Source organism: Sardina pilchardus, chromosome 4 (genome assembly GCF_963854185.1).
Source record: "Sardina pilchardus chromosome 4, fSarPil1.1, whole genome shotgun sequence".
NCBI classification, from domain to species: domain Eukaryota; kingdom Metazoa; phylum Chordata; class Actinopteri; order Clupeiformes; family Clupeidae; genus Sardina; species Sardina pilchardus.
In genome coordinates, this window is record NC_084997.1 from 2,575,190 (window position 1) to 2,602,689 (window position 27,500).

Consider the following 27,500-nt stretch of genomic DNA (forward strand, 5'->3'; position numbering starts at 1 on the left):
AGCAGTAACCTATGGAAATGTCTCAACTCTGCCTCCAAGTATCGGTTACAGTATCCCCAATCCCCAATTGCAAGTCTCACCGCTCACAGCTTATATTATGATTATAAGACATGGGTTGAAGAGTCAATGGGAGAAACAAATGTTTCTTATTTAATCAGTATACTGTAATGTTTCAGGATAAATGAGAGTGGAATTAACACCATGTCTCATAGTTGTATAACATTATGTTGGGCAGGCTATGTTTGCTAACAAGTGCAAATGACATGCAATAGCTGTTGGCTTGCTTGCAAGGTAACATCTGCTATGAGGTCACTGACAGTAATTCTGGTTCATGGCATACATATTGCATTTCATAATCGACTTCAGACATAACCAAAAGTTTGTCCCCTTACTGTAGGTAAGTGAAGTTATCTCATTAGCTGGAGTTAAGTTAACTGTTAGTTGTACTGAAATGTTTGGATAAATTACTTTCTCACCTCGATTCAACATTTCACCAGCTTTGAGTAATCCAGTGTTGTTGTTTTTTTTCATTCATCAACAATACAACAACATGTACTGTTGTTAAAGAGACCCTATGCAACTTTTTCATAGTCATAAAATCGCTTAGAAATCGTTGTTTTGCTTGACTGACCAGTTTTATCGAAAACAGTCACATTTCCTCCCGCCCCTAGTGTCCCTATCCGCTAATTACCACCTTGCAACTTTCTGATAAACGATCGTCTGCTGTTTACATCTAGAAGTAAGAGATGCGAAAGGAACAAGAAGAACCACGCTTGCAATTTATATATTTATATATAGCCTATATATGTATAAATATACACGCTAAAGCTGTCGGGGAAGCTCTGCAGAGAAATATGCAAGCATAAACGAGCGAAAACGAAAAATGAAACCGAAACCAGAGATGAAATCGCCAATCCTGCATTATTCCTCTTTAACAGCAGTCATTGCCTTGTTGAAGAAGGTAATGTTAACTGTTGGTGGTTAAATGTATCATTTTAAATGCCTACCGTGGGCGGTTTAATTGTTTAAAAGTGCTGGTAACCACTTTGATAGTGATACAATACCAAACCTTTTAATTTTGTTCAAATGGTTTGGAAAACTTGTATTAATGTTGCCAGGTTGTGTGATTTAATGGCGAACTACTTAAGAGGAAGTCGTGCCTAGAATTCACGCAAGGATCTAGGAATAGTGTGTCCTGATATACAGAATTATGAGCCCCCTGTCAGCTAATCATGAAATAGTATTTCCTGTCTCTGGGGTATAAACACTAAATAGCAGCCTCATCTGAAACTGTAAAGATCACTTAGGGATAAGTAGACTGCAAATCAGCACATTTGAATCTTACTATACTAATACAATAGACTTCAAAATATGGCGCCCACTGGAAAGAGCTGTGCCACAATGCTGTGGCACATTATGTGTATGTAGGAATGTGTGCACTTGTGGGTTTTTTTGGGAGGTGGGTGTAAATAACATGAATGCAACACACAAGTTTGTATATAGACAGACTCACCATTTATGTATAGACAGAGATCAGCACTGTACGCAGGGTGTGCTGTGAGGCAAGCTGCTGCAAAAAGCCATAAATACATGAAATATTACCAGTGTACACACGCTTACTATTAACTCATTCACTGCCATTGACGTCTTTAAACGTCAATTTAGACACATACGTTGACTGCCATTGACGTCTATAGACGTCAATTGCCTTTTTCAATGGGGAGGGCTCCTGGGTGGGCTTGGGAACGATCTGGCAGAGTTTCAGGCTTGTAAACAGACTGTACTAGCGATCCCAACCGCTAGATGACAGCAGTGCCATTTGGATGATTAGTGTCTGCCTGCAAAGTACACATACAGAGACATGCAACCAGCATGCAACCAGCTAACAATGAAGATCGACCACAGTGGATCTAGTTTGCACGCGATGCAGGGAATAAACATGCTTACTTCTTACATCAAGGATGGAAAACACGTGAACGGTATGATCCATTTACATTGGATATTGCTATATAGACTAACAACAACTTTGCTAGTGCTAGCTTGCTAAGTCTACCGTCCTGTTCAGAGTCTTTAGCGACCATCAGAGTCCCTAGCAACCTTGACGAGACTGACGAGATAACAGTGCAATTGTGGTAGACATACTCCTGAATCGCTAACGTTAAAAAGTTGATTTTCACAAAAATATCGTTATCTCCATGTTTTGGTGAAAAACAGGTGTTTTTAGCAAAACTAACCCATGTTCTACTGACGATTACTAAAGAATGGAAAACGATAGAAACAAACCGTTTTTTCCTGGTGAAAGAAGAGAGTCTAATCTTTCATTTGGTACCTTCGGTGTTTACATAGTCATAAAGCTCACCGTTCGGTGGATCTTGGAAAAACAGTCAAAATGCTGTAAAACGTCTGGCAGTATGGAGCGCTCTGCACTGAAAATCGCTGGCAGCCAATGAGTTAAAGAGTCACTGCACCCTAAAATATGTTTTTTGAGCTGATTGATTGAAAATACTCATAAGTGGTGAACTGTACTATTACCAGGGTTAATATTGACAAAAATCGTGTTTCTCGACAAAAGTAACATTTCGTCTGATTTTGTATTGGAGATATTGCTCTCCGCGCATTCTACAGGTTGAAACATGCCATGGCATGTTGGTCCAAAATGCTATTGGAATGCTGACGAAGTCCTGTACTTCTCGTCCAACACTACGTCACCGGGTTGTTACAAATTAGGAATGAAACGCCCCAACACCTGCTGCCCTGATTAGCCTACCTGTGATAAGCCATGTCTGCAGCACTCATTCCCAGATTGACACAAAATCACCATGGTTGATTGGTTGCAGCAGTGCTGCACTCCCTCTCCAAATTTCAGAACGTCTCGCCCATTTTGAAAGCCTTTTTCAGAAATGTGAAGTGGGTGGAGTTATGGGGTGAAGTGACTATTTAATGGCTAATAATGCAGTGATTCCCTGACGCCTTTGTTTTGGTTTAATTGGCTGCAATATCAAGTTATATTCAGTAGAAAATCACGTATCATCTAACACCGTGTCCTAACTGCATTTCATGCGAATGAGCGTTAGCAATGAAATCAGATTGGTTATTTTGTTTTCAATTAGAAATTTAACTGAATGTGACATGACAGTATTGTGTAGTCTGATGCTGCGCAATGTTTTGAACATGACATTTGTCAGAAGTCCTGTTTCTATTTTCTTTGTGTCATTTGTGTTCCTCTGTGAGAAACTTAACCTGCATTAAACAAAAAACTGCATATTTACCAGATCCAGTATGGGCATGCAGTATTCAGTGCTACGCCACAGTTTGACACTCACATGCAGTTAAGACATGCTGCAGTATCTTTCAGAATTTTGTAGCACCCACAATTGTTGACAGCAGCAGGTATGCCCTACTGAGCTACTCGGTCAGGTGGATTACATGTAAAGGCTAGCACCATTACACACATTACACTCAGGTTGCACAGTCTACAGTCTTCCTTTCCCTTCTACTGTATCTCCTTCGTTCTCTGAATGGATAGTGAATGTCTGCAGTTAAACCTGCATGCTCAATTTCCTCTTTTCACTGTGAGAGCTCTCAACCCCACCCCTTTGCTGGCTGCTTTTGCAACATCTTCCCTGTCATTCTCTATGTTTCTTCCTCTCCTTGTGTGATTTTTATGTGGGCTGACCCTGTTTGCTTTTGTCATGCACTTGAGGGGGCTGGAGACTGAAGAGGGCTTCTTGCTCTTGACTTGTGTAGTTCAGAGGTGGGGTACGGAGGAAGTGGCCACCTGGCTGGAGCAGCTCAGCTTGGGGGAGTACAAAGACACCTTCATCCGACATGACATCCGCGGCTCCGAGCTCCTTCATCTGGAGAGGAGAGACCTGAAGGTATACATCAGTATCTCCTTTGTGCCTCACTTGATGACCCAATGATCAATCAAAAACTTGCTGTTCAAACCTCTTTCCCACCTCTTACTCTAAGCTGTCTGATCTTTCCCTTTCCTTCTTACTGACCCCTGTTTGCTACTATGTGCTACACTGCTCAGCTTGGCATCCTCTGTGCAAATACAGTAACTTCTTGACCTGGGACTTTATTTCCACTAACACATTGTGATCTTTATTAAGCATGCCATTTCCTACATGAGTGCTAGTGGATACTTCCCCAAAGCAGTCAGAAGAAAAACTTTCAAATTAAATTCAGTAGATTTGGAAAGGAAGGCTATAGAAAGGCCTTTTGCAAACCATACTTTACTTAACAAAGGTAAATAACACCAATAGAGATAAGTGCTACACATCTTCTGTTTCAGAGTTTATCCATGACATGAATATGTGAGTATAAGTGTGTATACAATATGTTACATTTCTTGTCTTGGCATGTTCCAAATACTGACAGTCCCTTTATCTTTACACCTACAGGTGTTGAATACAGATGTTTCATAGGTTATTCAGTTATTATCATTATCATCGCTGGTTGGTTGGTTTGTTGGTTTGTTGGTTTGTTTGTAGTTCTAGTCAGAATTTGAGTCTGATATTGCTCCATTGGGATGTAATTATGTAATTACCAAGCAGAGCAACGAAATAGCTTATAATAGCTTATATCTTCTGGTATTTTTTTAAAGTTATTGCGCTGTCAGTGCACCCGATAGCAAAATCTAAGTCAATGAAATATTTAGCAGGGTAGGCTACAGTATGTGGATAACATTTCCTCATAATTATGTTCAAACCGATGCTACAAACATGCTGGAGAAGGGTGTCACAAACCCAACCAGCAGAGATTTCAAACAAATGAGGGAACATCACGCATTTTTCATGTAAATGAAAGGCCAAACTGCATGGAAATAATATGCATTTGTAACCACAGCATTTCTGTTGCAATCATAATCAACCTAAGTGTGCTCAGATGACGTGATAGACGAGGCACTGTTGTTCATCTGTCCATCATCCTATAAAGCCCGCCCAGTCAATTTGATTGGTACGAACAGGTCTTGTTCGGGCATAGTTTCCGGGATTTTTTTTCATAGTTTTCATAGTTTTACCGGGATTATTCTTCTTTTTACAATAATAGACTGTCGCGGGAAATGTATCCACTCTTCCGGGACTCTGAAAGTCCCGGTTTTCCAAAAGGCTACGTGATTAAGTATGTTCAATTTACTACCAGTGTTAGTGTTACCAGTAGTCTCTCTACTTGAATTAGCCTATGCGTTGTGCTCACAACGGTCGGTGTCTATTATGTGTAGAATGCGCTATCGTTGATAGCCTACTGTATCTAGCGCGTCTGTCCTAGCAGCGGCAGAATCCGTGAAGATTGAATAGTCTACCTAACGTCAACTAGCCTACTCAACGTCTTTCATTATCGTTAATATGGGTGGCCAAGTGGAGGACGAAGATGACAGTGCGTTCAAAAGACTACATGCCAGTAAAAAAGAAAATGAAACGTTCAACATAATAAGTTATTCCAATGTCTGATTGAGACATACGCCTAAACGTATAGGTGCGGCTAAGGTATGGTAAATGCAAATCTAATATCATCCCTCTAGTTATTTCTTCAGCAAAGAGAGAGCAAAAGCAAGCCCAATCAGTATCTAAACAATCAGGTCAGCTAAGACAAATAAGATAAGTTTCCTCTTGTGAGAATAGGCTACTTGAGATGTTTAAAATGTTCAGGGCTATGCACAAAGGTCAATCTTGTCTTGTGGGTCTTATATCTAATAGACGTTTTCACTTGTGAGCAAAGTGGTTGGTCAGGTCATCGATATGTCCAGGTTTTTTTATAAGACATAGGGCAACCCTGAAATAACGGAGCACTTCACTTGCGGACCTGTTGCAGCCCGGGCCTGAATAATCATGCGTAATTTTACGATTGAAAATAGTGCCCCCCCCCCCGAAAATCTGAAATGCCCCCTCTGCACTCTGAGCCTATACAAAAGATTGCTAATGGCCCACAAGCTGATCTGGGGAGAGGGGAACGACGTGTGTGTTTTACACGTATTCTAAAAGGGACGGAAGTCAGCTCACAGAGGGGGGATGGGACAGTTAGGTTCCAACACTTGATGGTTCCCATCTGAAACAGTTTTTAGGTACAACAGCACATTATGTGGGTGCACCTGACCCGACAGTGCCGCCACTCCCACCACGCGTATCACACACTGCGCGTAGAGCACCAAGGACAGAGGGGGAACCAACATTTAGCCACTTAGTAGTTTTACTGCAAACTGCGTTTCACTATTCGTCGGGAACGTTTACAATGTGACAATTTGCTAACGCCATATTACATGCAAGAATAGTACTTTTTGGGGCGTCTCTATCTCTACCACGTAGCATTATCTAACTATTATTCCACTTAATTGGGAACACATTTTGCGCGCGCAGTAGGGAGAGTGGCCAATTCCAGCTGGCTTGTAATTTTGACTTTTAATATAATAAACGTTTAAAAGGAAATCATGAAGGCAACAAAGACGAGGCTACAGGAGTTTGCGAGGTTATCCAGTTCCCGCTGCCATTTTTTTTACTCAAATTGGCGAGAGGGCTCTGTATCATCTGCAATCAATGTGATTTGGAACATAGATAAGAATATAAATATTAGACCAATGCCTGTGCTTTCCAAGCACAAATTACTATTTATTATTTGCATTTTCTCTCCATCTCAGAAGATAAAAGATAACGCTATGTTCATCCTACATTGCACACACCGAACCAAAACGCTTCATGCAGGTAACGAACCCCGAACTCCCACGTAGAGGTCTATAACGCAACTTACTGAGCTTTGTACTTCAACTGTTTTACTCAGTTGGCAAGAGTGCTACATGCCCCACCTCTAAATCTTTGAAACATCGGCTTCTAGTCTAGACCAGGTAAAGTGTATTGTTAACTAATACACATGTGAGTTGTTGGTAACACCAGGGCTGTACGCTTACCTTTTTCATTAGGAGCACAGGTGCTCCTAAATGAAAAAATTTAGGAACACAGAGAAAAATTTAGGAGCACTAAGAAATTTCATTGAAAACCTCATGCCTTAAGCAGGATACAGATCATTCACAGCAGTGGCAATCCTAGTCTCTGCTCAAACCCTCCACACACACAGAAGATGGCTTGTCTTGTTTCTATTTCATATTTTGAATTCAGAAATTGTAGGCCTATACATTTTGTTAACAATTTCTAGCATTTGCAATATCTTGAATACTTCATATTGATTACACTTGTCTTTAATGATATTACAGTGGTTGTGTGTAGGTCTAATTGAATGTCTGTCACTTTAAGTACCGTACTGAACATAATTAGGTTTCATTTGGTTTTAGGAAAATACTAGTCACGCATAGTTCAAGGATACATGTTTTCATTAAATAACATGAATGTTAAAAAAAAAAACTAATAAAGGTCAAGACAAATATTTCTGGTGTGATAGAAAAAATGAGTGTCCAGCAACGTTAATTTCTATGATTTAGGTAGCTTACCGTGGCATGGCATTGTGAGTTGTCCCATTCACTTTTTCCTTGGTCATGTTAGCTGGGTGCTTAACCTACTCTTGCTTAACTTACCATGACTTGTCTTGGAGTTTGGTATAGGCTATCTGTTATATCCAATGAGTGACAACCAATGCTAAAAAAAAACGTTACGGTATTCTCCTGATAACGTTAGTGGAATGGATTTAATGTGAACGTAGCCTACTAAGACGCAGAGTGGCTATATGATACAGCGCACATTTGCGATGAAAATGTTCCGCCTTTTTGAAGCAGGTGTAGCACCGAATCGTGGTTAAATCCATCATTTAGACGACAGAATCAGTAGGATACCATTTTTGTTTCAAGTCTACCAGGCCTATGTCAAATGCAGGCTCGGGTGAAGTTGGGAGGAATTTAACATAGCCTACGGTTTCCACAGCGTGTTTTATCAGCCGTGATAATAATAATATTTTAAATGAACACGGTAATATAGTCAACATTTGTATCATAGTTCACCGTTTCACCGGTAATCACTACATATAGTCACCAACTGATAACAGATTGAAGAAAAAGAAGAATGGATTTGGAGTGACATTTCTTGCGTGTGTGTGTGAGAGCGCAAGGTTGATGCTGAAAGCCTGAGTGTCCAGCCAGGTGCAAGAGTTGTCAACTCCAGAGCTGTCAACTCTGAAATGATACAGATGCGCGAAAATTGTACTATACTTTGATCCACTTGGTGTTGATTCATTTTAAGAGCAAGATGCGAATGAAAGGGTTGAAATCAGTATTTGCACGTGTGCGACAATTTATTTTTTTCAATTCGCACTAATATATATTTACTCGCATTTGCGACGAGCTGCTTGCAGTGTACAGCCCTGGGTAACACGATGAAATTATATAGGTGATTTTTGAAATACAAGTTTAACTGAAAAGGGTTTCCATGCCAGTCCGACATGCTTTTGTCAGACATACCGCTATTCCGATATGCTGCCAATCCTGGTCCAACTTGCTAACATAGGCCTATCTAGTATTTCAAATCATTTGTTTTTTGTTACTGCAACTTAAAAACAAAGTTGTGTGGCATAATTTGTTGGGTGGCCCTCACTTGACCTTATAAGCATAAGCTTGTAGCCATCTGTCGTCCCTCGTTGGTGGAACGCACTACCTGTTCCTACTAGAGTAGGGACATCCCTCGCCATCTTCAAAACATTTCTGAAAACCCAGCTCTTCAGAGAACATCTCCTCTTATAGCTCTACTACAGACAATTGCACCATTGATGCACTTATTACACCCATTGATACACTTATTGTGGTTTTTAATTTGTTGTTAGAATTGCTCTTAATAGCTTAAATGTTTGTTGTTCTTTGGTTAAAAAGCATCAGCCAAATGTAATGTAATGTAATAATCTGCATTCAGTAGGCTATATTCACCAGACCCATGATTCTGGACATGCAACTGTGTTCTGTTGCCTGGGCATATGCTTGCCTTTCTCTGTGTATTATCTGAAACGTTAGGGGCTCCTCTCCGATGAGATTGCTAGTCCGCGGAGCAGCGAAGTTACAGGCTATGCCCTTCTGTCACATCTGATAATGTGTGGCACAAATGAATGGTTGACTCGAACCGGTGGCCGTGTGTGTGGTCAAATAAAGAGGCATAGCCTGCAATTGGGATAGTAATGTGAAGGCTGATTGAATGTGTGCGCGTCTGCGCAAGTGAAACTGAACGTCATCATAAAGACACCTTTCTCTACAACTTGTCTGTTCAATCTGTACTAGCAGCAGAACTGGGATTGAGATCCATCGGAAGTTTCCCTTATCTTCCCATTTTTGATACATTTTTGGTTGGTAGTGTGCTTTTTGTAAAAAATGTACCATGGCTCAAAAATGATGTAGCCTACTTTGTTCACTGAATGTTTAGACAGTGCCATATAATACTTTAGAAATTGGTGTTATTCCTATTTATAATTTGTGTAGCATGCTAACCGTTTGTTAGACATTATAAGTCACTAATTAATACCTTATTCTGCAAGACCTTATTCTACCCTTACTCGACTCTTAATTAAGAATTCCCCCTATGTAAACTCCTAATTACCCCTTATTCATAGTTATTAAGTAAGTTGTTGCATATAAATTATGACTTAAACATACATGGCTCAGTATATTGTAAGGTGGTAGTACCACAAGAACAGTTATTCACCCCTAATAATACTATTCAATTCAAATTGATCTAGACACTAAACCACAAGTGCTAATAGTGTACAAATAACTAATAATTAAGTCTTTGTAATACCAAATATGTTCCCTATTCCAAAGTTGAATCTTTATTCACAATTACTTCACAAATAACTTGACACTATTACAGTTTTTTTCAATCGCTAACAAGCGTTTGTCCATTCAGTTGACACATTTTCAAAACTCTAAACACAGTTAGCACAGCATCGGTCTTTTGTGGCCATACCATTCACACATTTCATGTTGTTTTCACACAGTATGCAGTCAGTGAATACATTTTCACAATGCATACATTTACTTAACAGACAAACTATACCTCCCAACAAAACAATGGATCGTTTTTGTATTATTTTCGAATGTTAACACACAACATCCCACAATAGTTAAAACAATATTCCAAACCTTAGATACAGTATAAAAACCTCTGCTTCTGCAATGTTATCAATTCAAAAGCAATATATCTCAGCTGATAATAAACAAACAATCGAATAATTGACACACAGATGATTTATGTTGGGTAAATTGGGCCAGCCACAGCTAATTCCAGTCTATCTTAGACTCAGTGGCAGGGGTTATTTCTCTCTATCACATTGAAACTTACACAGTAAAAAGAGGAGGTGATGTTTTTGGAAGCAGAAACAGAAAAAGACAAATACTGTAATGTCTGGAAGGGGAAGAGTAAGAGTAAGGGGCCCAGGGAGAAGAGCAGGCCCAGTGAGAGATGCAGTGAGAGGTGCAGGAGCACTGAGAGGAGCAGGTGCAGAGATTAGACACAGTAATATTGTGCTTTTTTTTTCACCCCCTTTTTATCTGGGCTTTTTGCTGTTGTTTCTTTGCTCAGAATGCTCTTGTGTTTCATGGATATTTTGTTCACTGCAATTCTGTAAAACTTTTTCTGTTCTATCATAGTCTACTGTAAACAGTATTTATACTGCACCTCCTGTAGGCCTAGTAAACGGTAAAAAAAAAAGATTTGCTTTTTACTGGAATGCATTTGAATGTGAACATTACATACAGTTCCCAACCAAGAAATTTAGTGTAAAAATGCTGGATTGCATGTTTTGCATGCAAATACATGTAAAACTGAAACATAAAAGTCTATGCCGTTTTTGTAATGTGAACAGTAGCCAGTATTTTGAAACCTAGTGTACTCTGATTGATTGCATGTATCTTGTGAAGTGAAAATAAGTTTCATTCTTTGACAAAATAACTTCATTTTGAGTCAGGTTTCCAGTGTTTTGGTAAAGTTAGTGTGTGCAGAGAAATGACGAGTTAGTGTATATGTAACAAAATGTGGTGTAAGAACATGGGATGTGCTTTTGAGAGGGAAATTATCAATTTGGCCAATTGTGTTTTGTAGGTGAGAGTCTGTGTTTAGAGTTTTGAAAATGTGTCAAATGAATGGACAAACGCTTGTTAGCGATTGAAAAAAACTGTAACCCCCATATACTGTATGTACTGTGTCATACTAAAGGAGAACTCTGGTGTGATCCAATCCTTAGCTCTGCTGTTTGAGGTCAGTAGGGAAGAGTAAAGTGCTGTCCGAAGGGGAAAGAACAGAACATTTGCTACAACATACAGTAGACCAAATAGCAAACCCACAACTTACATTAACTGAATGGGGCATAGGTAAATTAAACTGAAAGTGAGTCTCTATGCCCCTTTCTGTTAGTGTTAGCTGCCTGTTAACTATAGATCTGTGTTGAATCAAATGTTCTCATTCTGAGTCTGTGACCTCAAACAGCAGAGCTATAGAATGATTCACACCGGATGTCTTTTTTTACCATGTGACCCTTCATACTTTAAACAAATTGTTTTGAGGTTGAGACTTTTGATTACTCAGGAGCCAAGAAAGTTAGCATACAAATGTATCCTGGTTTGCCTTTCTCGCTATCTCATATTCATTATGAAAGGGATATTTTTTTATCGGAGTGATTATTTGCACCCGGGTGTAAATAGTGGAATGGAGGCATTTTCTTATTTGCACCCAAACCGGAAATGCGTGCTATCCAACATAGCGGGACCATCTTGGCAGGAGATGGCCTACCTAAATCTAACAAGTTAGGATTATTAAAACTATATTTGAGATGGTAAAGTGGTGCTAAATTTCCACAAACTTTATTCAGTGAACGGGTAAAGCCGTCCGTTTGCAAGCACAATCAAGAAACACGATCTTTTTGTTTTGTTTACCGTTACCTAGCAACCCCAACAAGTGAGTCAATAATTAGTATTCTCCCCTTCTCCTTCGACGGGGCGCAGCACAGCGGTAAAGTGACTGAATTACCATGCTCGAGGTGCTGGGTTCGAACCTCAGATTACATTTTTTTTTTTTGCCTGCCAAAGTACGCACCATGACTTCTTTTTTCTTAGATGACGTTACCTCGCGGCAAATAAGAGTTTGCGCTTTTTGAACCTGTCAAAGATTTACTGGTTTTATTTCAGTTATGAGTAGAGTTAAGTAGAAGTAGGCTTCAGTAGTTGTTAGAAAGGTTGTGTTTTGACTTTGAGCCCCCAACGCTGCCTGGAAGGCGCTTAGGCGTGGGTTAAGGTTAAGGTTAGGGTTAAGGTTAGGTTAAGGTTAGGGTTAAGGTTAGGAGTAGGATTAAGTGTTTTTAAGTCAACAGTGGCAGCGCTGCCTGGAAGACAACTCAGAAAACAACTCTTTAAAGTAGCTTGTCTTTGATGAAGCTACCACATGACCACTCATTACCCTAATATTTGTATAATCACTTCCAAGTAACCCAGACATGGCAAAACAGCTAAAAACTGTTCAAAACTATTAGGCCTAGCCTACTGTAGAGCTGGTAAATACACAGGCCTATTGACAGAGAACATGTTAGACATCGGGTGTAAATAGTATTGTTGATTATTACGCTATTTACACCCGGGTGTAAATAGTAATGTTGATTATTACACTATTTACACCCGGGTGTAAATAGTAATGTTGATTATTACACTATTTACACCCGGGTGTAAATAGTAATGTTGATTATTTGCACCCGGGTGTAAATAGTAATGTTCATTATTTACACCCGGGTGCAAATAGTCTCTGCCTTTTTTTATTTGTGGCAACTTGGCTGTGTACTTGTTGTGTAGCCTACTGTGTGCTGCAATACAGTTAATAAGTGTGAATAGGAGGCAACTTTAGTTTAGGGAACACATGGGGGTTAATAAGTGCCAAATTAATTGTGAATTAAATGTGAACAATGACCCAACTTTAGAATAGGGAACATATTTGGCATTACAAAGACTTAACTAGAAATGCAATTCCAAGGAATTACCAGTGCATGAAAATGCAAAAAAATGTAAAAAAATGTAGATATGGTTACTAAGGTGTAGCTAGGGTAAACATGGTGGTTGCATAGTTTAAAGAGAGTTGATAGTGTTAAGGTAGACATTTTAAAGCTTAAACATTCCTGTTCTAACTTAACTAATGATTTCTAACAGGTATTCTAAAATGTTAACTATGCTAACAATGCTAACCAGGTTGATAAGTTAACTTAGCTGATGATTTCTAGCAGTAATGTTAAAAATGCTAACTATGTTAACAATGTTAACCATGTTGATTAGCTAACTTAGCTAATCATTTTAGCAGTTGTGTTAAAAATGCTAACTATGCTAACAATGCTTACTATGCTAACAATGCTAACCAGGTTGATGAGCTAACTTAGCTAGTCATTTTAGCAGTTATGCTAAAAATGCTAACTATGCTAACCATGCTAACAATGCTAACTTGCTAGTGAAGACTTTTATTTTTAAACATTTGTTGCAAGGGTATCCATTGTGGCCACTATCAGGAAACAAGAAGTTACTGCAGTATAATCATGTTGGTTGCTATGGAAACGGTCATAAACGCTTAATTTTAATGGTTGCTATGTTGGTTGCTAGGTACATGCAGGTTTCATGTAGTTGACTGGAGGCATAGTTGATGATAACTGACAGTTGGAATGGTTGAACAGTTAAATAGTTGAGTAGTTTCAATGGTTAAATGATTTAATGGTGTATTATTGCAGTGAGGACTTTTATTTTGAAACGGTTGTGGACAGAGGAAACAGTTAACAGGATATGTAGTCTTCAGAGAGATTGTATGCTTATAGCCAGAGAAACTGACAGTTGATACAGGTGTAATCAATTTAACTGGCTAGTCTTAAGAGAGCCAGAGTGTATATGCTTGAAGCCTGAGACAGAGTAAATAATTTAAAAGTTGAATGTAGTCTAATTAATGTTGATAGACAGAGAGTTTAATGGATGTTGATAGACAGTTTAATGGGTGGATGAGTGAATGGTCTGAAGAAGATGAATGGATAGAAAGTTGGATGGAATGTGCCTTATATTCTTGTAGAATGGAGAGACACAGCTCTCTACTGAGAGTAGTGGATACAGATACAGGTGTAATCAATTTAACTGGCTAGTCTTAAGAGAGCCAGAGTGTGTGCTTAAAGCCTGAGACAGAGTAGATTGTTTAAAAGTTGAATGTAGATCGTCTAATTGATGTTGATAGGCAGACTGTTTAGAATGGGTGGATGAGTGAGTGGTTTGAAGAAGATGAATGGATAGAAAGTTGGATGGAATTAGGAAGACCTATGTTGATACAGTTGATACATGGGCACAGAAAATGTAGTCTCAAGAGAGCCAGTGTATGTTTAAAGCCTGAGAGAGAGAGAGAGCTGCTGCACCTGGACTGGCCACCTGGCGTAACATTCTAATTGCTGCCGTGATGTCATAATGAGCAATGTTAAGTCTATGGGGAAATAGCTCAATGTTAAATCTATGGGGAAATCGTTTTTTAATTCATAGTTTAAAAAGTATAAAAGTTACAAAGTTGAAAAATACAAAGCACACATGGCATAAGCGAGACCTACGCAACAAAGTTGAATGAAGTTTCTACGTTAAACGGTTCAAGCTGAATTGCGTGCGTTAGAAGAAGAAGAATAAGAAGCCTAGGAAGAACAGTACAGTGCATTTTCATGCACTGTAATAATAAGAAGTTGACCAGTTCGATGGAAATAATGGCTAGGTGGAGGTCTAGAACTCCGGTGACGTGCGAGGCACGGAGACAGAGTTGCCTCCACCTAGACATTATTTCCATCGAACCGGTCAACCTCGAAGGCCGTATATATCCCGCTTATCTCCCGTTTGTATTCATCACCTGTATTTATTCCACCATTGCCACTTGTATAGTGTTAATTTCCTATTACAACGTAAACGTTTACATCGCTAAAACTGTCTTGATTGTGGAACTACGTTCCGCCACATATCAACGTTCTACTTGCAGGACAAAACTGCCGTTACTAGTTCTAGTTCTAAATGGCTGGTAACTACGGCCAAAAGCCAGTTGTTAGTTCTATCACTTCCGTTGTCAAGCGGGCATATCCCAGGATTCTGATAAACGTTAACTTTGAAAGATCGCTATTTTATAGCCTACATGGCATCCAACTAGCTACAATCCACCTCCGTCATATGCTACAACTATGTTCTGCACGTTTGTATTTCAGCTTGGATGCAACGTGACAGTTCATTTAACCCTCTGGAGTCTAAATACGTTAGACTGGACCCCATCACACAGTGCAGGTTGTTTGCGCCACGCCCCTTTTAAGGGGAAAACAATCCCTCAGAACAAGCCTGAAACAAGCCAAAGTGAACCGGTGTTGTTCGCGGTAGACAGACATGCCGAAAAGTTGCTGTGTGGTTGGGTGTACCAACCACAAAGCTAAGAACCCCTAACATTAGGCTACACCAAAAATGAATCAGACCAAAGAAAAACGGAAATCTAGGCTAACACTTATCGGCTATGACAGAAATGATCATATCTTGGAATTATCTAACGAACATTCTTTACATCTGAGCCTGTGAGTCAACTACACTACATTAAAATTCAAATATGAGGCCAAAAATACAGGAAAACAATTTAGTTATTTAACTGGAGACTCAATGAGATACGAGTAGCCTATGTCCGGGTATGACACTGGCCACTGAGTGGGGTTGTTGCTACTGCTAGCAGGCTACTCGGGAGACTGAAGGGACATGTTTTTACTTTAATTGAATTAAGCTTTTGAACGTATCTTTCACGGTCAACGACCGGCAAAGTTGTAATATATTGAGTGGTCCTATTGGTTCGTTGTGTTTTCTGTTATTATTTACTCCAACGATTTCGGTACGAATTAGCCTACGTTTATTGACCCTAACTACATGGAGCAAGAACACCGGAGATTTAGCAAGCTTTTGATTGATTGAAACCTTTATTTAATATTCTCGGGATTACATTGAGGGCAACCCTCTTTTTCAATGCAGCCGAGATACAACAAAAGTTATGCATGAGCCTGTCGAGGCTGTGGGTAGTCTGACCAACAACAACAATAAAATCAGGCTAAACTAAAATATGCATAGATACACATTCATTACATCACACCATGTTGATCCAGGCACACACAAACCTGCATACATACCCACAAGATATAAGGACAAGCATACTCACAAGCTAGCAATGTGGAATACAAACACATATACCTTTACACACAAGAAAACAATTGAAATGAATAAATAGATAAAAGGTAAAAACAGAATTAGTAAAATAGAATTTAGAGAAAACAGTTACAGACTGGAGTGGGGAGATTTGAGACCAAAGCCTTAAATTGCTCAAAAGGTATTAATGACTCAAGCTTAAGGGTGCGCTGGAAGTTCCAGGACATGGGGGCATCAAAACAGAAAGCTGACTTACCCAGCTCAGTGCGAGCATTGGGAACTGTCAGTAAGAAATAACTGCTGGAGCGGGTCTGATAGGCACTTGAGTGGCAATTTAATAATATGGAGATGTAGGATGGGAGTTTACCTATGATTGCTTTATAAATAAACTGGATCCAGTGTTTAAAACGTCTCTCAGTGAGTGAAGGCCAGCCAATTGCGGCATACAAGGTGCAGTGATGGGTGTTGTATGTAGCACCTGTGGCAAACCTGATTGCTGAGTGGTGTATAATGTCCAGGATTTTGAGAGAGGACATAGAGGCATTCCTATAGATGATGTCGCCATAATCTAGAACAGGCATGAAAACAGACTCAATAATCCTTTTCCTACAGGATAAAGGGAGGGAAGATTTATGTCTATAGAGAAACCCAATCTTCTGTCTCAGCTGCTTTGCAAGGCAGTCAATGTGGAAAGAAAAATTGAGTTTCTCATCTATCCAGATGCCCAGGTATTTGTACGCAGGGACATGCTCGATGTTACTACCACTCAAGGTCTTCAGGTGGAGAACGCTGGGGTCTATGCTTTTTCCTCTAGAAAAAAGCATGAATTTAGTCTTATTAGCATTCAAGACTAGTTTGAGGCTAAAAAGAGACTCTTGCAAGGCATTAAAAGCCAGTTGCAGGCTATCAATTGCTAAGTTGATAGTATCTGCTGTACAATACAAAATTGTATCATCGGCATAAAGATGGACATTACAGTTGTTGAGAGAAGAGGCTATGTCATTAATGAAGATGGTAAATAAAACAGGTCCTAAAACAGAGCCTTGAGGGACACCTTTTGTAAGAGGCAAGAAGTCTGATTTAGTGATTCCTGTTTTCACACATTGATACCTGTTGCTAAGATAGCTCCAGAACCAATTACGAGCATCAGAGTCAAAACCAATATCCATTAATTTTTGCAAGAGTAAGACGTGATCAACAGTATCAAAAGCTTTTGTCAGATCTATAAAAATAGCAGCACAGTGTTGCTTTCTATCTAAAGCAGATATTATATTATTTAAGACCAGGGTTGCAGCAGTGATTGTGCTGTGTTGAGCTCTAAAGCCAGACTGGTTGGGAGCTAAAACAGAGTGCCCTGTAAGAAACGCTTTTAATTGATCATTTGCCAATGATTCTAAGATTTTTGATAGACAGGGTAGCTTGGAGATAGGACGATAGTTGTTCAAGTCATTTTTATCCCCGCCTTTATGTAGGGGAGTTACGTGAGCCATCTTCCAAACTTGGGGGAAAGTGGCAGAAGAAATAGAGAGATTAAAAATAAAAGTGAGTTTTTCTGCGATAACAGGAGCAGATACCTTTAAAAGAAATGGGTCCAGGTTGTCTTCACCAGTGGAACTCCTACAATTCATTGCATTAAGTGCTCTAAAGACTTCAGCAACAGTAATGGGTAATAGGGAGAACTGGGCAGTAGAGTCTGAGCTGACATTGAGAGAGAGTGCATCATCAGAGCTGGGATAGAGGTTTGAAGGCCCAGATAAATCCTCATTAAAAATGAGCCCAGCTACTGAAAAGTGCTTGTTAAAAGCTGAGCAAATATCAATAGGGTCGACAAGAGTGCAGGTATCAGAGATCACAGAGGTGGGAATAGAGATTGCACTACCCTTTAGAGACTTGAATGCATTCCAAAAAAGCTTAGGATTTGAGGAGGAACTGGAGAGCATACTAAGATGGTAATTAGATTTAGCTTGTCTCACCATAGCTGAGAATTTATTTCTAATTTGCCTAAAATATGTCCAGTCAGAAGCTGTGTTAGTATGCTAGTAAGCTAACTACCTATACCACAAAATGACTCATAAATTGCAGCTTCTTTCATACATATATGAATCAACATCCCCCAGAATGTCCATACAAAAATATTCAGTACGTAATGTCAACAATTTAACTAGTTACACGAATGATGCAAAGTTCGCTAGCAAGCAAACTAATAATTTCTTATACTGTGTGGCGCTTGGGCGCATATCGCCATCTAGTGTTGCGGAGTAAAACATTCGTCTACTGCTATGGACATTGGGGGATATTGGGGGAAAATTGACATAGGCTAGCTGAAACATTATTTGACTGAAATTGTAGCCTATTCAGAAGTAATTTGTTATATATAAAAAGACTAAAATGTTTTGACAAAAAATGTACTAAGATACCTTGAGATTTCTTTTGACTAAAACAAGACTAAAATGATGAGACTTTTAGTCGACTAAAATTAGACTGACAAAAATGATATTTGAATGACTAAATATGACTAAGACTAAACAGGACATTTCATCACAAGGCTTAAGGGCCGTTCACATCAAGAACGAGAACTTTAACTATAATGAATGTGATGGCTAAAATGTGATGGGTTCTGATTGGCTGTTAACTTTTTATAGTTCTCAAAATCGCTGAAAGTGATCCCCAACGATATCGTTCTTCATGTCGTTATCGTTATAGTTTATGTGTGAACATCGTCATTCATATTAACGAGAACGATATTTGTTTATAGTTATCGTTATAGTTATCGTTCTTGGTGTGAACGGCCCTTAAGACTAAGACTAAATTTAAAAAATATAGCCGCAAGCGGCGATGGCAGGCCCGAGCACCTGCGGTGCGGACCCGTGCCATTTCGGAATCTAACAAAGCAACACGTACTTGTTGGTGGGCATGTGCATGAGCAACACACATGCTCACCAAATTTGGTTAATTTCATCAATGTATGTAACCACAACAGACAACAAGCTAGGTGGCACTATAAAGTCCCTAAGCCACACCCAAAGCCAGAGCTCTGTCTCTGACTAGTGGCAGCAATAACACACAAGCGTACCTAATTGTCGTGAATGTATGTGTCAACAATAATAGACAATGTGCTAGGTGGCACTATAGAGTCCCTAAGCCACATCCAGGGCCAAAGCTCTGTCCCTGACTAGCAGTAGCAATAACACACAAGCCCACAAAATTTGGTTCATTTTCGTGAATGTATGTCACCCACAACAGACAACGCGCTAGGTGGCACTATAGAGTCCCTAAGCCACACCCTAGGCCAGAGCTCTGTCTCTGACTAGCGATAGCAATAACACACAAGCCCACCAAATTTGGTTTATTTTTGTGAATGTATGTGTCAACCACAACAGACAACGCACTAGGTGGCACAATGGAGTTGCCACTGAATTGCCCCTGACTGGTAAAATGTTTAATTGTTGCCACACAATGGCATTGATTTCATTGCTTCAAGACTCACACTAAGCAACAAACACGTTGTGGTTTTGTATTTTCATTGCATTTGAAATAAAATAAATCATTAATTTTAATATAAAAATATTAATGATTAATCGATAGTTGATCGTTAATTCTCCCGACGATCGACTAAGAAAATTTAATCAAATGCCCATCCCTAATCAATATTACTAAACGTGATTTAGGCCTACTGAAAACGTTTGCAGTTTAGTATAGATTTACAGTGTAGGCCTATATGTCGGCAGCCTTGGCTACAAACCTCATAGCCTGTGATATGAATGAATGATATTGTGATCACGAAGGTAGTAACATAATGAAATGTTGAAGTGCTGACCTTTTTAATGCATTCTGAGCTTTATTTTGTGATTTCACCATTAGATGTCGCTTATTTTCATATGTGAAAAACTTTGCGTAAGCTTTACGGACGGTTGAAAGGATGCGTAGAAATGCGCAGCTTTTCCCGCATAGATTTTCTTTATAAATCCCGACGTTGACGGTGAAAGATGCGTACGCACATTTCAGCCCCGTTCACGCAACGTTTTTGTGCGTAGCAGCCTTTATAAATGAGGCCCCTGGTCTTGGTAGTGTTGCCACCTAGTCATCTGGCGTGTATACTACATCGATAAATATAAGTTGTCACACATTTTTGCATTTCCATTTGCAAGCAGATTTCACCCAAATACGCTTGTCTAAATACTGAGTTAAAAGTGAGAACGAAACGCCACATTTGCGCTTTTGGTTCAGATAGTTTCCGTGTAAAGGTAACCTCAGTGAAATTAACGGAAATACTAGGCAGACACTGCGGAAATGTGAGAAAGGGTTTATAATAATCTTTATTATGGACTCGAAGGAGTGGTCCACTCACATACACATACACACTTAACATACAAGACAAAACCAAGTAGACAGACAGCCACACAAAATACAGTAATTTGTCACTGTTAGTTTAAAAGAAACGGTGCAAACTATTGTGCCAGTGCTTACGAAGCCTGGATGTGAGCCAATATCCCATCATGGGGCAGGTTAAGGCCTTGATAATACAGTTATCAGATAAGTCCAAACGACACATGAAATTGAACATCAGCTTGCGCAACAATGCCAGACAAGTTGGTACATTAGACAATACAAATAGTTGGCTGGCACTGTGCCACCTAGGGACACGCAGCAACAACCTCATGGTGTCATTATAAGCCACCTTTAGCCTCTGCATACTTTTCACTCTGTAGGAAGACCAGAGATGAGCTGTATATATAGGGGGGTAACATAGGCCTTGAACAGAGCACATTTGACATCAGCAGAGCACATAGACAATTTTCTTAGTAGCATATCGGCCTGTGCATAGATTTTACAGCACTGACGACGGATGTCACTGTCATCTCTGAGATCATCAGAAAAGACATGGCCAAGATAAACTGAGTTAAAAGCTAAGGAGTAGAAATGGGCTTTGAGATGGGATTTGAAAGTGTTTAGAGAAGGTGCTAGTCTAATGTGGTAGGGGAGATTGTTCCAGAGTTTGGGGGCAATAGCAGCAAAGGCACGGTCTCCTACATTTGAATTTAGTTTTGGGAACAGTCAGCAAAAATAGATCAGAAGATCTAAGACTTCTGGCAGGGGAGTATTTATGTAGTAGTTCAGAGAGATAGCTGGGGGCTTTGCCATTCAAACATTTGAAAGTAGTTAGCAAAATTTTAAAATGAATCCTATGGTGAACAGGGAGCCAGTGAAGGGAGGCTAAGATGGGAGTGATATGCTCTCGTTTACGTGTACCAGTTAAAAGGCGAGCTGCTGCATTCTGAACCAGTTGTAGGCGGGATAGTGAGGCCTGGTTGATACCAACATATAGGGAGTTACAGTAATCCAGTCTAGTTGTTATGAAGGCATGGATTACTTTTTCAAAGTCTAAAAAAGACAGGAAAGGCTTGATTTTGGATACGTTTCTTAATTGGAAGAAACTAATTTTGCTTACTGATTTGACCTGTTTGTCAAATGTAAGATCTCCGTCCAAGATCACACCCAGGCTCTTTACAGAGGACTTTACATAGGGTTTACACAGGGTGTCTATGTCCATATTTTGGTTGGAGTTTCCATTGGGTGCTAGTAGGAGGACTTCAGTTTTGCTGTTGTTTAGATTCAAGAAGTTTAAGGCCATCCAGGCTTTGACATCATCAAGCCAGTCTAGAAGATTTTTTAAGGAGTCTTGACTTTTTAGGGGAATGTAAATTTGGGTGTCATCTGCATAGCAGTGAAAAGAAATTCCATATTTTCTGAAAATGGTACCTAAAGGGAGCATATAGAGGGCAAATATAAACATTAAAAAGAAAAGGAGATAAGATGCCTCCTTGCTCACATGAAAAGGAGACAGCATCATTCCACTTGACCTGAAATGTTTGCTGAGCATACCAGTATATGAGAACTCTAACAATATATTTAGGAACATTTCTCTCAAGCAATTTCACAAATAATTTGGCATGATTGATCCTATCAAATGCCTTAGAGTCGTCAATAAAACAAAGAAACACAGAGGAGTTTTGACTTTGGTACTTAGCAACTATCTCTTTCAATGCAAAAATGCATAGGTCAGTACTATGTTTTCTCTTGAACCCAAATTGATTGTCAGTAGTTAATACATACATTAATCTATTTTAAAATGATCCTTTCCAGCACCTTAGACATTATGCTAGCAAGGGCAATGGGTCTGTAATTGTCCATGCTGTTTAGCCTTCCAGCCTTCTCCTTTAGAACAGGGACCAGTAAGACAGACAGGATGGAATCAGGGAGAACTCCATGCACCAGGAGGCCAGTGAAGCACAGGGCTAACAATGGGGAGAGCCTGTAGCTGGCATGCTTGAGATGTTCGGCAGCAATGCCATCTGTACCACATGCTTTGTTGTTGTCAAGCATCTTAATAGCATCTGATACCTCACCCGGTCTTACTGTGACATGAGAGTCCAAATCCACAATATTAACAGCAGCCACGTTACTCTTAACGCAGTCAAAGAGCTTGGAATAATGCTTGCGCCATAACTTTGCAATGTTATCTGAGCCACAGACACCTTCAATGTCATATGGTGAAGTTCAACATCCTGAAATAAGACATTGTGCCATTTTGGGCATTTACAAGGGTTTCAGTTAGCTCACTAGTTTAGGCCTTAACTGAGTCTATTTTTTTTACTGTAAGGATACAAGGAGGTTAATTTGGCACATGCATATCATTACTAAAGTAAAGAATGCAGTGAAATGGTCAGTTCCTTCGCCTGTTGTGCTTTAAACTGAGACATAAGAAGCAATGAAAAGTAAGTAAGAAGAAAAGTGTGTATACCATGTGCTATTCAAATGTTTGTCTTTTTGCTATTATTTTCTGCAGGACCTGGGGATATCGAAAGTGGGTCATATGAAGAGAATACTTCAGGGAACTAAAGACCTGGCAAAGAACATCTTCGTAGATCTCTGAGACTGGACAAGTTGTGAAAGGTCCTTTCTTGACTGAAGTGGCAAACTTCAAAGCTCAGTTGTTCGGACAAGACCTATTTAACATACTGCATCCAGGGCACAATTAGGCTTAGTTCACACTGGCAGTCGAAATCGGATGTCTTGCATATCCGATCAGAACCTGATCTTTCTGACTGACTGTTCTCATTGCATATTGCAAGTGATCACATCCGATCACATCCGATCTTGGCGTGCAATGCTCAGATCCGATATAAATTACACACACCTGGATTCATTAGGTAGAGCTGTACACAACCAAGTCGTCATGGATGAAAGTGGATTTTATTTTTTTATATTTTCCAACTTATTATGCATAGCCGCGGCACAAATACTTCGTCACCCTTTACGTTACAGTTTTCCATGTTTCACCATAAAATGATGACTTGAATCTGACGTTGGTTTTTGTTTTGCTGGTAGCCCTGGCGCACGCGCTGAATCAATCAATCAATCACTTCCGTCACTCAGAATTACGTTGCAATTGTTTGTCGCAGTGTATATGACGAAAGGGGCACGTTGAAATCCTATTCAAGTTGTTCGACTGTGTCATATCCGATAGTAAGTGATATTGAAACCACCTCCGTATGTGGTGCGAATCAGCATTGGAAAAATCGCATTTCATGCGGTTTTGTGCCGTTCAGACTACCCAAAATTCAAGCTAGATACAATCCAGATAAGCAAAAAATCGGATTTCGACTGCCAGTGTGAACTAAGCCTTAGATATGCCATGCTATATCATTCTGGTCTTGTGAACAATCAGAAAAATCTGTCAAATAGCGAGTTCCATAAGGTGCTAACTGTGGAGTTTGTATACTATGGCCTTGTTATTTTTAATGTCTTCTTTCCCTGTTGTGGGTGGCTATAACGGCCAGTTAAGGTGATCCATCAGCAATATACCATTTTTGACAGCACTGTTTACATTTCAACAAAGAAGGAGATAGTTTACTGAAACATTACAGTTAGAAGAGCGATCTTAAAGGGAAACTTCTTGATTTTTCAACCTGGGCGCTATATTTACACCTTTTGAGGTCCACATTTTTAGTAGGGACATAAATGATCAAGAACAGTATTAACTTTAAAATGGTATAAACGGCAACTTCAACCGTGGTTGAAAAATCTGAAACTTCCCTGTAAGACCAACAAGTCAAAAGTTGTTTCCTAAAATAACACACTGATGCATATGCTTGCTTGACTTGGATAGCTATTTGACTGCATGATCAGTGTCTTTTTATGTAACACTTGAATTAATTTTACCAGATGTATTATGTAATTTATAACTACTGAATAATCATTTTTTCTATATTTATTTATTTGCATGGATATGAGTTGTGTCATGCCATATATTTATGGAAAAATGTGTGTTACTGGTGAAATTGTACTAAGTTTAGTCATTAAGACTATAATACCAAACACTTCACAGCTGTTTCTGTGAAACCATCACTTCCATGAATGTTTCCAATTCAGCCAGTGTCCCTCAATTGATGCATTTATAAATGATTGTGCCTGGAAATAGGACAATTAGAAATGTCAAGAGATTACAAAGACAGTTTGATGTGTAAGGTTTGAGTAAATGTGTGCCATGTTTTAATCAACCTTTGTTGCCATGACAAGGTCAAGGAATCTCTAAATCTTAAATGTTTCTAATTTGATATTGAATATTGATATACAGCTACAGTATATTTGAATATTTTACAAGAAATACATATTTATAGATATTGAACCTGCAGCTAAACAGTATAAGATATTGCATTGATCTGCAATGCTACATAAAGCTTTTGATGGATATCTGCTTTTCTAAGCTGTATTCAGGGTTAAGTTGTTATAGTAATTAGGGGTGTGCACGGATAGTTGATATTCGATTTACTGTTTCTAAAGATTCTTAAAACGCACAGTGTCACACACAGTGGCATTCGTACCTCTGTAGCATAGTATAATATTGCATAGCAATTTTGCTTCAGTATCACTGCAAGATTCTAACTTAATTAACAATCACAATAAACATGTGAATCTGGATCTGAAAGTGCAGTCTACACAATGCAGAGAACTCTGATAAAGGACTGCCTTTTTATTTCGTTTCTCATTGCTAAGCACACCATATTGGAAAGACCAGAAGCTAGCCACCTTATGCTCATGAAAATGCATCCTCAAAAAAGCGGTGTTGGCAACGCAAATAACCGAACATGTGACCGAATAACACTGCAGGTGGTTGGATTATTATTTTAAATGATTCGTATGCACACCCCTAATAATAGTAGGAAACACATTTCAGATTTTGTTAAATTGGTGGTATAACAGGGTATATTTGTATTTGCTGTTAATAAGTTTGTATACAGTGTAAATATGCATACCAGTGTATGTATACACTCTTATCGCCTATTAATGTAAAAATGCCTTATAGTTTGCTAAGACAAGATTATCAGTTTATGTTGATTGAGTAAAGTGCACTGTAATGAAATGTCATTTAGTGATTGTTTTAAAAATTATGTTGTATTATGATGAAGGTGCAATATTGTATTTTTTCGATACCATTTTAGTCCTTTTTAAGGTATGTAGGTTTTTGTATCTATGCGGAACACAAAAGCTGTAATTCTTGTACTCCTCTTTTTCGACTGTGGAGTAAGTGAGGTCCCTTGCCTGACCAGTCATGAAAGTGTATCTCCTGATTCATAACTCTTCCAATTGTCATTTATTAGTCTTTTCTATTTGTGCTTCCAGCATGTGATATGAAGTTTCAAGTCTTGTGAAGTCTATAATTGGCAAAACTGCCTTTGGTGCCTCTTTGAGATGTATGAAGAATAGATAGCTGCTTACAGTGAATCTGTATTATACATAGTTGTGCTGAAGTCAGATGTTATTTGGCTATTATTTGACACAATTGTATTTCAGTCCAAGGATGAGTTCATGAGATGTCATCCCCTTAACAATATGACATTAATGGAAACAATGGAAACAATTTTAAGTATAGAGTGGAATAATAGAGTGGGGAGCTTTATTGATAGGTACTAGCACCTTAATATGGTTTAAGTAAATTCCTTGGAAATTATGTCAGCTTTCGGTGCATAGATATTATGTCCTAACAGAAATATCAGATATTTTCCATTGCTACATTAAAAGCAATACACTGGTTATTTAACCCCACCGTGAATCTGCTTTTACATTTACTGCAATACTGAATTCATTGTTAAATATGTTAAAGGGGAAATCATTTTTAAATTAACTACTTATATTATCCTTAAAGAGAGAAATGTTCAGTTTGACTTCATAACCAAAGACATTGGGGAAATGGCACAATTCTTGAATCAGTCAACATTATTAGTGTACTGTATAAAGAAGTGTAAATGTAGGTATAACTGTGTGGCCTTAAAGTGCAATGAAGATATGTATGCATAAAACAGGTCAAGGGTATAGACACCACATTATCTTCTCCAGAATATTGAAAAGCTAGAATATCCTAAAAAGTGCTGCATATCTGAGATTTAGAGTAGTCATTTATACATATTTCTGTAGCAGCCAGTGACCATTGCAGTGTCAGTCTGTGGATAGCAATCAATCAATTTAATCAACATTCTGAAGTTACAGTCTTCCTCTCATGTTGCAATGTGTTTGTCTTACACAGAGACACTGGCTAGTTACTTGTAAGGAAGTTCTCGTGGATACTGATGGACTATTCCCTGACCATAGCCCTAGCAAGAAAGGGCTTTGATTTATTACAAAACTTACGTATAGCTGTAAACTGCCTTGTTTTAGGGGGGGGGGATGTGTGGAAGTTATCAGAGGTGAAATTGCCTATCTCTGTCTTATATTTAGTGAGAAGTGAGTTATTTCATTTCTTTACATTGTGTTTACAATGCACCGTTCAATTTTCAAGGCTGTATACTGAGTCATTGATGATACAATATTTATTGACCAAGGTTTAGCAACTGATGGTTATGTTTTCACTGTTTGAATGCTGTATAATGTTATAGTTGTCACTTGCATTGATATCTGCATAATTTTGGTAAAGTAGTTAATCATCTTCATTACTACTGAGTGACTGTTTCTTGTGCCTTTTTTACTGTAGAATGCATGGTTAAATATTTATTATGATATGGAGTTCACTGAGATGTGTATTTTTGTATACTGATTAATTTTGTTGAACATTTTCGATGCCTTGAAGAGGCCATCTCTCAATATCTTCCTTCTATAATAAACCTGAATGCATATAAATGGTTTCTCTGATTATTTGAATGTTGCATGCATTTCATAATTAATGTGTTGCATAACGTACAGTAATATGTAATGTGCATTTGTAATAGGAATATTTTATGTATTTTTTAAATTTGCGCACACTCACTCACACACACTCACAAACACATACACGTATGCACACACACACGGACAACATTCACAGACACACTATTCAAGAGTT

The 27,500-nt window shown here is 38.8% G+C and overlaps 1 protein-coding gene across 2 annotated transcripts in view; it reads left to right on the forward strand.

Moving 5' to 3' along the window:
* The window catches only part of dgkh (diacylglycerol kinase, eta), a 259,266-nt gene extending 231,968 nt beyond the window's left edge, over window positions 1-27,298 (forward strand). Inside the window, exons 30-31 of one of the 2 annotated variants that reach the window (XM_062533723.1) lie at window positions 3,748-3,878; window positions 22,971-27,298. In XM_062533723.1, coding sequence (XP_062389707.1) covers window positions 3,748-3,878; window positions 22,971-23,057 — 218 coding nt within the window. In that variant the 3' untranslated portion in view covers window positions 23,058-27,298. The remainder of the gene's footprint in view (window positions 1-3,747; window positions 3,879-22,970) is intronic. The other variant, XM_062533724.1, reaches the window with a different exon arrangement.
* The last annotated feature ends 202 nt before the right edge of the window (window positions 27,299-27,500 follow it).